General features: G+C 47.3%; 6 protein-coding genes across 6 annotated transcripts; 5 read left to right on the top strand and 1 right to left on the bottom strand.

Moving 5' to 3' along the window:
• The first annotated feature begins 230 nt into the window (after nt 1–230).
• EV420DRAFT_1193375 (uncharacterized protein) lies at nt 231–1,725 on the top strand. Its single transcript, XM_060466303.1, has 7 exons — nt 231–298; nt 355–638; nt 694–772; nt 831–959; nt 1,010–1,200; nt 1,257–1,271; nt 1,327–1,725. Exons 2-7 carry the CDS (start codon nt 366–368, stop codon nt 1,528–1,530), a joined length of 891 nt encoding a protein of 296 aa, XP_060334137.1. The 5' UTR covers nt 231–298; nt 355–365; the 3' UTR covers nt 1,531–1,725.
• Nucleotides 1,726–2,888: 1,163 nt separating this feature from the next.
• EV420DRAFT_1639739 (uncharacterized protein) lies at nt 2,889–3,888 on the top strand (the record flags this gene model as incomplete). Its single annotated transcript, XM_060477013.1, has 6 exons — nt 2,889–3,080; nt 3,144–3,222; nt 3,273–3,401; nt 3,462–3,652; nt 3,709–3,723; nt 3,778–3,888. The coding sequence occupies 6 exons, from the start codon at nt 2,889–2,891 to the stop codon at nt 3,886–3,888; spliced, it is 717 nt and encodes a 238-aa protein (XP_060334138.1).
• A 385-nt stretch (nt 3,889–4,273) lies between these two features.
• EV420DRAFT_1525409 (uncharacterized protein) lies at nt 4,274–4,743 on the bottom strand (the record flags this gene model as incomplete). Its single annotated transcript, XM_060472375.1, has 2 exons — nt 4,274–4,518; nt 4,572–4,743. The coding sequence occupies 2 exons, from the start codon at nt 4,738–4,740 to the stop codon at nt 4,481–4,483; spliced, it is 207 nt and encodes a 68-aa protein (XP_060334139.1). The 3' UTR covers nt 4,274–4,480.
• Nucleotides 4,744–7,211: 2,468 nt separating this feature from the next.
• EV420DRAFT_1193774 (uncharacterized protein) lies at nt 7,212–8,185 on the top strand. The gene is made up of 2 exons (XM_060466304.1): nt 7,212–7,353; nt 7,404–8,185. Exon 2 carries the CDS (start codon nt 7,444–7,446, stop codon nt 7,942–7,944), a length of 501 nt encoding a protein of 166 aa, XP_060334140.1. The 5' UTR covers nt 7,212–7,353; nt 7,404–7,443; the 3' UTR covers nt 7,945–8,185.
• On the top strand, nt 8,186–9,528 carry EV420DRAFT_1194083 (uncharacterized protein). The gene is made up of 4 exons (XM_060466306.1): nt 8,186–8,654; nt 8,715–8,793; nt 8,856–9,074; nt 9,132–9,528. The coding sequence occupies exons 1-4, from the start codon at nt 8,426–8,428 to the stop codon at nt 9,196–9,198; spliced, it is 594 nt and encodes a 197-aa protein (XP_060334141.1). The 5' UTR covers nt 8,186–8,425; the 3' UTR covers nt 9,199–9,528.
• A 1,323-nt stretch (nt 9,529–10,851) lies between these two features.
• Nucleotides 10,852–12,061, top strand: EV420DRAFT_1193881 (uncharacterized protein). Its single transcript, XM_060466305.1, has 3 exons — nt 10,852–10,993; nt 11,046–11,151; nt 11,207–12,061. The coding sequence occupies exons 1-3, from the start codon at nt 10,936–10,938 to the stop codon at nt 11,607–11,609; spliced, it is 567 nt and encodes a 188-aa protein (XP_060334142.1). The 5' UTR covers nt 10,852–10,935; the 3' UTR covers nt 11,610–12,061.
• Nucleotides 12,062–12,079: the final 18 nt, after the last annotated feature.

Raw genomic sequence — 12,079 nt, forward strand, 5'->3', positions numbered from 1 at the left:
TGTACGAATGACGGTTTCCGGGCATTTGTTTCCGGTGTCAGACAAGAATCTTTTCAGCTCCTTCTTTCTTTCGAATTCAGTCTTACACGCTTCCGACGAGCACGGTGAGACACAAGAGAAGCGTTATATGCAACTCGATATAACATCATGAAAGACTCCTATCTCTAATTGCCTCATCCTATCGGATATGTTTGCCTATCTCCCTGTTGATGTAGCCCAGCTTGTTACTCTCTTTGTAGATAGTGTTTTATATGGGTCAGCTTTCTTTCCACGAGAGCGTTCACCAAACAGTCCGATAGTAATGATCTTCTCTTACTCAAACTATGTCGCTATTGCTAATTAGTTTGTACGCAGGTTTACATCTAATGACGTTCATCTCATGTTTCCGCGGATCATTGTGGTCCAGTGACGGAGTCCTGAAAGCCAAGAGCGACATCAATTATAAGCTGGTAGTCGCTTCGCTCTGGATGCTGGTGTTTGCAACCGTCAATATAGTCTGCAACCTCCAATTCGTTCTCTATGCTTTCATATACTCCGGGATCAATCCTGTCGTTGCGTTCTTCGATATGTCCAATCCGGCGAATCTTTTGCTCCTGGTCACGGTTGTGGCACAGACATTTATGGGGGACTGCATCCTTGTATGCATCGCTTCATTTCTTTCCCTGGATAGTTGACCATAGTGATTCCTCGCAGCTCTATAGATGTTGGGTCATATACGATAGACGGTGGATGGTTGTCATTTGCCCTATCGTTATGTATATTGTCGAGACAGGTAGGTCTTCCAATCAGACTCGGTTACTTTCATCATTAATCATACACTCCATCTATAGGATGTGGTATTGCTGCAGTGTATATCGAAACCACAATCAGCCGTGGCTCCGTCGTCATTAACCCGAAGATATTCCCCCTCCTCGCAACGTTCCAAGCCCTGACTCTGGCTACTAACATCATTGCCACATGTGTGTCTACCTTCTGCGTCTGCTGTACTACTGATACAACTGAGTTATAGCTCTGATCCTTATCCGCATCTGGACGATTCGTAGAGCATTGTTAGAGCTCATTCCTTCAGTCAAGAATCACCTGTTATCAAACGCGATCTACGTATTGGTTGAATCCGCGTTTATGTATACCGCTTCTGTCATCGTGATGCTTATCGTATATGTGCTACGAAGTAACGCTACTTATATCGTCTCCCAAGCCGTGAGTCTCTCTCTCCATTCTTCAAGCTGTTCGAGTCGAGCTAACATGGAAAACAGGTCGTTCAAATCATTGTGAGTCCCGCCGCAGTCTTCTCAAACCCGTGTGGTGTTGATCTGTAGGTGACAGGGAATTGCTTTCAATCTGATTATCATACGTCTGGTGAATGGCACCGCGGCGAAGTCAATCCAAGAAACGCTATTGTCTTTCAGGGCTTCGCCGCCCGACACGGTGCAGACGGAAGAACTAGAGCAGGCGGCGTCATGGAAGAGAGATGATTTTGTATCTTCGACAACACAGTGCAATTCTGAAGATAATTGCCAGGACGTTTGAGTATGGACCATAGGCGCTTGCTATTTAATGTCCTCTCGTTATGATGACTGATTTCCCAAACGCATCAAGGTCACTATGCCTACCGATGATGCGAGAGATCAGTGCTCAGAATCGTTCTTGTTCCAAAGTTGGATGAGAGGTAGGACATACCGCGTCCCCTGATCAGGTACTGAATACACTTGAGCGCACAGGCGCCACAATCGGTCATTCCTCGTGGGTCCAACACCATACATTCGCCGTCAATAGTGTGTTATTCATCTCGAGTAACCGAGGAGGCATCACTGCCACCTGTGGTGTTCATGTCCTGACGTATCCCGGCTTGTTCGACGGTGAAATATCCCTCGTAGACTCACGTACAAGGGCACTCCAGTATCGTTTACCCAGCTAGACTATAGCTCAACTGTAGCTTTCCAGAGAAGAGACATAACCGATAAGAAAAAAGAAAACCAGGAGAATCGGAAGGCCAAAAATATCGCAATACCCACAGCCAGTCCGCTATACAGATATATGCTCCTTGGCCTGTCCTTTCGTTTCGCTTCGGCGCTGAATTTTGGGTTTCTGATGAACCAGGTGCTGTCGTTATGGGTTGGTTCCTCATTAGTCGGCCGCGATAGTTTAAAGAAAGCACCTCTTCCGAGAGTCTGGACTCCCATTCGTACAACCTGGATATTATCCTCGAAGGACTAGCATGTTAGAATCGTGGGGCTGTTCCCAAACGAAGTGAGTGGCAAAATGAATTTACATCTGTGGCAAACGCGACATGGGGACTAACTACAAAATATACCAGCTTATATACTACGAAATCCCCTCGGAAATAAGCAACACATAAGTAACTCGCTACGAGAACCCAGATGGCGACTGACTGTCGTGCCATGAAAAGCTCGAATATCTCACATAGTAGTGTGGAGAATGCAGTGTAAATCGACTGTCCACCTCTTAGGCATTCATCCCGCGGCAATAGAAAAAATGATGCTAGCGGATCAGGCACCAGTTTAGAACACAGCACCTCCTTCCGATGACTACGGGTAGCCAAGGAGGTATATGTAGCTCAAGATAAGGATGGACTTTCGATCCTCTTGTTCAATCGGACGATGCTTTCCCAGTTTCCAGTTGATGAGGCCCAACTCGTCAGTCTCTTTGTGGAGAGCGTTTTCTACGGGTGAGTTTCGTAGATTATGTACAAGTGATGGCGTTGGCTAAATGGTCCTAAAGTAATCACAGCTGTCTTGGATTGCATTCAATTTGCCTACTAACCTTTCCGTCTAGGCTTTTATCTGATAACTTTGTTTTCGTGTTTCCATGGGCTTCTAACCACCAGCGATGGGAGCCTAAAGCCCTGGCGCACCATCAATTACAAGATGGTAGCTGCGTCGCTATGGATGCTTGTCTTTTCAACTTTACACGTTGCTTGCCACCTCCGATTCGTTCTTGATGCTTTCATCTATTCCGATGGAGAGCCCATTGATACATTCCAAGATATGCCACATCCAGTTAATGTTATGCTATTGGCCGCCTTCGTGGCGCAGACCTTCATGGGAGATTGTATTCTTGTATGTCCTGCGCTTCATTCCGACATTGGCCAGCGGGCCTCACTTATTATACGTTGACAATAGCTCTACCGATGCTGGGTTATATACGGTAGACGGTGGATGGTTGTCATTTGCCCAATAATCATGTGCATTGCTGAGATCGGTAGGTCCTCTACTAGAAACCCGATACCTATGATGAATCGTGATCTTTAGGTTGTGGTATTGCTGGGGCGTATATTGAAACCTCGCTAGGCCGTCATTCTGCTATCACAAATCCGTCAATTTTCGCTCTCTTCATAACACACCAGTCTCTGACACTAGCTATCAATGTCATTACAACAAGTGAGTCTGTACTTCTGTTGCACCTAATTCATCTTTCAATTGACTCCCTCTCCCTACTAGGTCTGATTGTGGACCGCATCTGGACGGTCCACAGCGCTGTCAGACAGTTCGCCTCTTCGATCAAGAATCATCCATTGAGAAATGCGCTTGTTGTTGTGATCGAATCAGCATCCGTATATACCGCCTCCAATGTCGTGTTGCTTATAGTCTATGCTATCAGGAGTAATGCTGGCTATATCGTTTCTGATACTGTATGTCTTCCTCTTCCTCTTCCATTAGTCCTGCGTTTATCTAACATATCAATTAGATAATTCAAATCATCGTAAGATATGCTTTGCGTTCCCAGGTTCATAGCGATACTCAAGTGAATTGACAGGGGATTACTTTCAATCTGATCATCATACGATTCGCAAGAGGGACGGCCGTAAAATCTATGGAAGAGACGATCACATCTCTGAAAGTATCTCCCTGTAGGGTGGGATACTGAAGACTGCTACGAAGTCTAAGTAATCGATTTCTATTCTCAAAGGATCTTTCTATGTTTTAGTCTAATGTCACATAATCGGTGTCGGGAATAGAAGACAGCATCCGGACAATTACCGACTCCCGCACATATAGAGCCCAGAAGAACACCCCAGGTCAATCATTATCAAAAAAATAGATTAGATGATATAAATATGATATAAATGTACCAGACTTCACAACATGTTACTGACTTGAAAGGCCCGCAACTTATCTTCAGATAGAGTCAGTCGCCGCAGGCCATTCCATAGATATTTAGGGATGTATGTTCAACGGTATGTAATACACGGGCGTAGGATAGCGTCAAAAAGCATCTTAAGAGGCTCAGGACCGTGGCTTGTTTTATGCTGTTGCTTCAGACCATGGGGAGTCCGCATGTTAAAGTCGGCGAACACTAGCATGCTTCGCCCTTTGAACTAGGTTTTGTCCGTGGGCACAAGCGATCTCAGAAGCAATGCCGAGTGTCAGAATGAGTTGCTGGTGCTCAAAGAGGGGGACAATGTAAGTTGCGTCAAAAGAATGTGTATTCAGAATCACAGCAGACGCTATTAGTATCATCAGTCCAAGGTGGTCGCATATACAGGGTCACGAATACCTTAACATTGCGATGAGGTTTGTACTGCGATGCTTGTAGTTGGACAGACGTACCCTCTTCTTCCAATAGCTTTCGCACGATAGCCTCCAGCACTCCTTCCTTGAACTGAGGGATTTCCGCCGCATCCACGCCTAAATAGCCACGACGGAATGTCTTCTGTTGTGTGACGGTCCTGGATTGGCCATACTGTACCTCTCCAACCATTGAGAACCTTGCACCCATACGGCTGACTCGTAGTTCGATGGCGCAAGAGATTTCGTTGCTGGCCTGTTTTCGAGCCTTGAAGTTCATTCGAAGGCTGTTTGCGGGCTGATAAGGAAGTCTCCTTGCCGATGATATCGAGGTACACGCTTTGGCTGGGGATTGTACGTCGTTCAGCATGAGATCAAGTCAAGCAAGACAGAATGAGGTATCCTAGAGAAGGAAATTGGAAGAAAAGGTACTCGGTCCTAATGTCAACAAGCTTGCGGCGTGGGACTATCGTGTAGGGAGACCCGGGCCGCGCTTTCGAAGGTCCCTGCGGCCTGCATTGTCTCTTTTCTTCTCTCAGTGGACGCCTACGGAATACCTACATTCTTGGATTCAGAAAAATCGTCCTTCCCATTTCAACATAACGAGAGTAAATCTTCCAGTGCCAGCGCTCGTAAATGGACACCATGCATGGAAACACCTTGATCATCTATGATATTTTCTGTCCTGGAAAAGGCTCGTCAACCATGGCTTTACTTTTTGCTCGGCGATTGTGTAACCAGATGCCTGTCAAGGTATGTTTCATTCGAATCTGAGTCGACATGAGGCCGAAGGGAGGGAAATAGACACCTTACAACAAATTTGGTCCTATCCTTTGAAGAATTGAAGGTGAACCTTGATGATGAGGTCCTCCGACAAGAAGTCGCCGCAAGACGAGAACCGGAAGCTCGAATACTGCACGCCGCGTGTCAAAGCGGAGTCTCAGTCTGACGTTTGGCTGCAGGGGAACAAGTACGTGGGATCAACAGAATCAAATCTCCCTTTCAAGACTTTCTAATTGCATGAATAAACAGAATGTTCGCGTCGTCTTCTAATATACTGTCTATGCCCTTGTGAAGTGTGGAAGATTTGATTCGAGGAGTGCCATTCTGTGTGTGCCAATGCAGGAAATTTTCAGAAATAATCTGACACGCGATATAGCTCATCCCGCCTGAACTTATTGAGGAGATCGTTGATTAACTCTGGGATAACAAAGCCGCGCTCGTCGCCCGTTCTTTCGTCTGCCGACTGTTCTGCCTCCGCACCCGTGTACACCTTTTTCACAGCATCGAGCTGAACCGCAGATCTACCTTTGAACCGTCCTTGCAAAATATCCTCCCGTACATCAAGAAAATTACGATACGCCGGGGGTCTGATATTCCTGGCCTGACCCCATTCCTATCTTCTCTACCAAACCTCACTGCTCTCGTGGCACCTCGATAGGCTCAAATTCCCAGATCTATGGTCCTTGCACCGCCTCGTGTGCCAGCTTCGCGGTTTGACGAGTCTTTATTTGAGCTATATACGATTCCGTCGAGATGTTCTGGTAGAACTTGGGAGCCTCGCGGGTTCGCTTCCAAAGATAACAATGCGTGGGACGTTGTTTCATGTCGCCGTCGTGGGGTTTCTCATCCATCGGTGGCGCTACGACGGGTATATGCCGATTCCCTCCGCGAGCTTGCATCAAGCACCCTCCTGTGTCTTCCATATGCACCTTTGTGCGTGCGGCGTCGAGGTCATTGAAGGGCTTGGATATTCGGATTCGTGAAACGGGTGGGCGAAGCCCTTATTTTTCTGTATAGCGTATACTGATGATGAAAGATCTAGCGTGAACGTGATGTTGAGTTGGTCGACGTGCTTCCCTTGACTATGCCGATATTGCAGATGGAGATGACGTTCGGTTGCTCATCCTCTGACTGGCGCTGATGGACCCATCACGGTGGAGCCCAAAGCATCGATGATCTATCAAGACGTTTAGTGTTCTTGGTGATTTTTGCATCGTCTCAGGCAGGGGTACACAAATGACGTTGGGTTTGAAGGAGAGAATGTTTCCACACGTGAACGGCCCGATGTCAATCACTTCTGGGCGATAATCGATTGTACAATGTTTTTCCTTCGCACCAACTGTCCACGTTACATGTTACCCACGACCTGCCGCCTCTGTCGTATGTGCTGGTACATATTTTGCTCGGGAATGTCCCACTGTACTAAGCCGAACAGCGAGGAGGATCGTAACGGAGAGGATGTGTTCCGCAGGAAATGGTACGGAACAGGATGGGTGTTGTTCTCTAGTATAAGAGGTACGTGCTTTGAATTCGAGTTGTTGTCTTTCGAAGCTGATATCGTTCCAGTCTCCGTCGCCGAGAAATCGCCTGAACATCTATATTGAACAGTAGGTGCCTCTATGCGTTCGTCCGGGCCTCAGCTCAAGCTCGCGAGCAGATCACGCGCCTCAAACCAGATCAACGCAAGCTCAATCGACGGCAGCTACCATTGGACTCGACTCGATTGACAGGCAGATATTTTGTCAGTATATTCAAGCTCTCGTCATTGTTTCTTGAGCTGATTCGATGCGATCACTGACACAGGGTGGGGATGAAGAACTTCTTTTTCTTTTCCCATATTCAAACCCGGCTTACAAAAGTAAACTGGCTTCAGCCGTACAATCTCTCATTACCCTAGTCTATATGACAGAAAGCTGATTCTGCCGCTATCGGTGGTCATGGCTGGAACGGACCAGGAAGACACGGCCCCGAGGTGATCTTGCTGAAGAACACAGCGAATTTATCATTCGCCCTGGTATCCCATTATGAACCTGACCGGAAGGTTAGTTCCTTTTTCATGTCGAAATCAAGTGGCTTATCGAAAGTTGCCAGTGATTGATGAAGAGGCGTTGCCCTCTCCTCTTCCCCTGGAATGGGCAAAAAGGCAACCATTACAGTGCCCAAGCAATGGTCCTACATCGGCAGGAAGCTTGTCATATCGTCCACTCTCGCTAACACTCACCTCACCGTTCGTGCACTCTTGAGGATCCTCAACGCCATCCTCGGCACGTTGTATACGCTGCGCACAGCATGCATACGCTCCACTTTCGAGGACTTCATCTCGAAACGTTATGACCTTGGTACCGCATACGCCTCTCTTAGCCCTTTTTGGTACATCGGCTTAACCGCTGTGGTAGCTACTCTATCCAGCACAAAGTGCAGGACCAAAAGATGCGGCAAGATGCACTCGGCGATAAAATCGTCTACGCAGATGTCCCCCCTCGACGTGTCTGAGGTCTGTATAGTAATAGGGTGGTACCGTGGCGGGTTCCTCGACGAACGTGGCGGCTGTGGCATGTCACATGCATGGATGGACAAAGAATATCGTGAGGATGTGATAACCCCCATCAATGGACACGTCCATTCAACCTAAGCAACTGACAATTGTATCGGAACGCCAACTACCAAGGGCATTCGTTTGACGACACTTCCTCGAATTGGACTCGATTTCTCACTCTTCCTTTTGTCTACCGTGGCTATATGCGAATGATGAGGCCTATTAGCTCTTCGTGATGGCTGTCAATGTAAACCGATGCTCGGTCAGCCGGTCAGACGGCCCTTCCCTGCATCCTGTCAAAGGCTCGAACTCCAATACAGGTGGACGTAAATCATCGATGCAGTTTGTATTGGAGGCGTCTTCACTCGAAGTCATAAGACGCGTCTCTGCCTAGATCATCTGTTCTCATGAACAGTAAGAAGCAACCTACACAGTTTGTACACTATCCATTGTCTCCGTTGACTCCGGCATGTTTTCTTCCGCTACGTAACACAGCTTTCGATTCAGAACGCCTTACCTCTATAAAGCTGGCTAGGGAGCATCCTGCATCAAATATCAAGCACCCGAAATCCACTCAATGCAACACACTTTCCTCACCATCCTTTCTCTCCTTGCCACAGCCAGCGTGTGCGCAGGAGAGCCAGACCAGGTTCCTCTCCAAGATGGCGCCCTCGGCGACGTCAAAGTGGTGGCGACGCCCGTGGTCGACGACTTCAACACGCCCACCAAGGCTAGTGAACAAGTTCTAGTCACAACTACGCCCTCGCCCTCCTTCTACTATGGATTCACTCAGTGTAATTGTGATGGTGCGTCACGGAACCTATCCTAATAATCTGAATTAGGGATGAATTCTAATCACCTGGCAGGCGACATATATCGCAGGGGAGACCTCAACTTTGTCATCATAAACGGAGCGATGGCCACCCCCATCCCTATTATATACACGTACGTATATCCGCCTGTCCCATAACATCTGGCAGAGTGTCGATAACTCGTTCCACTTCCAGGAATGATCCTAACGGGTATGCTCCCCGTACCCCGCACCTCTTTGCCGACAGTGAGAATCAATTCGAGGGAAAGTGGAAGAACGTAGCATGCAGCAGGACTGGCGCTAATGGCAAGACTAATCTCGTCGAATATGCTATCAACAACGTAGCTGGCACGAACGGGTACAAGTTTGATCGTGTTGTGTACACAACTTGGAACGTCGGCAAGGACCAGCCTATGTGAGTTTTATTTTTATTTTCGGGGTTATATATGGTTAACGTAGTTGCGCCATGTAGATTCTGTGGGTGTATGACCCATAAGGGCTTGACGGGTAACAAATTCAAGTTGTGTACGATGTCCTAGACCCCGTTCGGCTGGAAGATACCTCGAAACTTGTATGAGTTTACATGCCGAATCTGAACCTACCTTCCGGTAGCAGAACATTCGAATTCACCAAAAAATGTAATAGATAGTATACAGAGACAGAAAAGAATGAGAACGATGGTGCGACACGAAGAAAGTCGTGAAAGTAAAATATTCGAGGCCATTTACTAATGTGACATATCCCGACCGTTCATGCCTCCTGAGAGCTACATCGACAGTAATAATGGCCGCTTGCAGCTCCTCATGATGAACCCTCGTCCTTCAGTGTGATGGTTATCGATCCCTTTCCTGGCAATACTGTTTCTCGTCTCCCTTGAACCCATTGCTCGTAAATTCAAGTTTAAGGTTTTCAGCTCCTGCAAGCAAAAATAACCAGTGTGCCCTGAGAAATACCAGGATTACCGCGATCGTACCGCTCAAACATGTACTCCGTTCTTCTCCTTCTGTTGGCATTTTGTGACATTCATTGCATTTAGATGATCTGAACTCTATCAAGCCAAGGAATTGTTCTTCACCTCCACTTGGCTAAAATCTCACCATTGATTCTCAAGACGTCTTTGGTTTACGAAACGCTCCTGCGACTATGTCGTCCAAGTTTAGCGAACTCCCAATTCACTCCTGGTAAGTATCTACTTCGGGTCAATCAAGTACTTGTGAAAATGCAGGGATATCAGACAAAATTTTGTGAAGCATCTTGAACAGCGCTTCACCAAATGTAATCCAAGGCGTCTTGACTGATGTGAACGATTCAACTGCCAGGAGTGCAAGACTCTCTACTACGTCTTGTGAATAGCAAGAGACGTTATTGTCTTTCAGGGCTTCGCCGCCCGACACGGTGCAGACGATAGAACTGGAGCAGGCGGCGTCATGGAAGAGAGATGGTTTCGCATCTTCGACAACACAGTACGATTCTGAAGATAATTGCCAGGAGGTCTGAGTATGGACCTTAGGCACTTGGGCGTTGAGCATCAGCCGAACGTGTGAGGCAAGGCGGCCGCGCCAATGCTCATAAGGTGCTGACAAAGCAAACGAGAAGGGCTCAATCTTGCCTTCATCCTTGACTCTCCTCGTTCGCAGTCAGCACCTCATTCGCACTTTGCAACTTCGTTGCGTTTTCAGTCATCCAGAAATACTATTACTTTATCATATCATCCACTATGTCTGCTCAAACCAACAATGCCCCCTCTACCTCCTCCGGAAGACCTCATGGCTCGGCAAATCAAGGAACTGGCTTCGACGTCACCATGATAGCAATGACTGCTCAGATGATGAAAGAATTGAAAGGAAGAAATGCTAGGCGAGCGGAAAGGAGAAGGCAGGCCAATGATGCTAGCGAGGTTTCAGAAGATGAAGATGAAAATATTACCTTGCTGGATAGCAAGGTCTACCCATGACATGTTATCTTTTCGGTCGTCTGCAAAATACAAATATGTACAAATAAATAGGGGCAGAACGCAAGGGTGTACACGTGTTATCATTCGACATCCACGCTCCGCTCAGCATGACTTGGTGGTTGCAGCTGTGCAGCCTTACCTGAGACTTCGATGACTTTCGACACCGCCTTCACCTGAAGATTTTCTCCAGTGACCAGTCCGAAAAATAATACGCTTTCTAGATCTCAAAAATTCGCATGGGTCTGGGATCAATGGAAGTAGCGAAAGCCCTGATGACAGGCGCGCAATTACTCACGCGTCGAAGGTCCAAAATGATGGCAATATGTTGAGGCAGGAACAGACGAGATGGTGCTGTATTGCAGGAGCATGGTGGGACTACGGTGCGTAAATTTACCCTTCATACACAAAGTGAACTATACCTTACGATGACAGTGAGGAAAGGACTCAATGGGAGGGAGAATCGTTCTATACGCGGGACAACATGCATACACCTGCGAATTTTTGCAAGTTCAACAACAGAATTTTATATTGTCATTATGTGCGTGGCTTCGTGTTCGTGTTGTTAGAAGACATACGAATCCATTTCTTCGCAGTGTCAGCTCGGGCCAAGTAGGGCTACCTGGCGCTGGAGACAAATGCTGCCAAAATGAGGGCATTCCAGAGTCTCTTCAAGAAACCTACCTGCCTGTTTTTCGCTCTTTCCATTCGACTTGCCAGATGAATTTGCCTGATGGGCAGAGGAGGCGCAGACCCCAGAATCTCTCGCACCCTAGCACCGACGGCGACATCGCTTATCCGTCAAATCAACGATGTCGCTCGTCACATCGTGTTACAAGCTTATTCGTAGTATGTCATTTTTTTCGGCGGAATTTTGAGTCGATCTTAACTCTCATGCAAAGCCTGCTGGGAACCAACCGACTGAGATCTTTCCTCGCCTGTTTTCACGAGTCTGTCGAAACAACATATCATCCCAAGGTGTGCAAGCGCGTGATCTAGGAGCGAAAAGTGCTGACGTTCCAGTTCTATCTTAGTGATCCTATTGCGAAAACACGGAGATTACAGGAGGACAAGAAAGCGGCCAGGCTTCCGTAGCCTCTCGCATGGACGTGACTTGTGGATATTATTTCACTGCATCCCCACACCGTCCATTCATCGAGATCTCTTTAAATGTATTAAACACCTTCTGAACGCTCGTGGCGGAGATTGGCGGGAAAAGCCGTAATCATCAGCACCAACGACGACGAAGAAAGCATTGAAGTCAGTGATCCTTCTTCATTGGAAAGGGGGCGCCTGTGTTACTACCAACTACTACTACGTAGCCTGCTGCTGTTCTTCGTTATTCCTGTTATTCCTCGACATCAATTAATATTACATGTTTCGGTGATCTCAACCTGGCGAATGCGTCGGGTAGCCGCGATGTTCGTTTGTTCAATAATTATCAATTATCAGCTATTCGCGAGCTCGAT

Source organism: Desarmillaria tabescens (assembly GCF_030435595.1).
Source record: "Desarmillaria tabescens strain CCBAS 213 chromosome Unknown EV420scaffold_9, whole genome shotgun sequence".
Lineage (NCBI taxonomy): Eukaryota > Fungi > Basidiomycota > Agaricomycetes > Agaricales > Physalacriaceae > Desarmillaria > Desarmillaria tabescens.

Bases quoted from the DNA above. Each gene is read 5' to 3' on its own strand.
- EV420DRAFT_1193774 (XM_060466304.1), top strand. From the start codon at position 7,444: ATGGGCAAAAAGGCAACCATTACAGTGCCCAAGCAATGGTCCTACATC.
- EV420DRAFT_1193375 (XM_060466303.1), top strand. From the start codon at position 366: ATGACGTTCATCTCATGTTTCCGCGGATCATTGTGGTCCAGTGACGGA. The intron at 639-693 runs GTATGCATCGCT...GATTCCTCGCAG, and splicing joins TTATGGGGGACTGCATCCTT to CTCTATAGATGTTGGGTCAT. The intron at 960-1,009 runs GTGTGTCTACCT...ACTGAGTTATAG, and splicing joins TACTAACATCATTGCCACAT to CTCTGATCCTTATCCGCATC.
- EV420DRAFT_1193881 (XM_060466305.1), top strand. From the start codon at position 10,936: ATGTTGAGGCAGGAACAGACGAGATGGTGCTGTATTGCAGGAGCATGG. The intron at 10,994-11,045 runs GTGCGTAAATTT...TTACGATGACAG, and splicing joins AGGAGCATGGTGGGACTACG to TGAGGAAAGGACTCAATGGG. The intron at 11,152-11,206 runs GTGCGTGGCTTC...ATTTCTTCGCAG, and splicing joins GAATTTTATATTGTCATTAT to TGTCAGCTCGGGCCAAGTAG.
- EV420DRAFT_1194083 (XM_060466306.1), top strand. From the start codon at position 8,426: ATGCAACACACTTTCCTCACCATCCTTTCTCTCCTTGCCACAGCCAGC. The intron at 8,794-8,855 runs GTACGTATATCC...TTCCACTTCCAG, and splicing joins CCCATCCCTATTATATACAC to GAATGATCCTAACGGGTATG. The intron at 9,075-9,131 runs GTGAGTTTTATT...TGCGCCATGTAG, and splicing joins GTCGGCAAGGACCAGCCTAT to ATTCTGTGGGTGTATGACCC.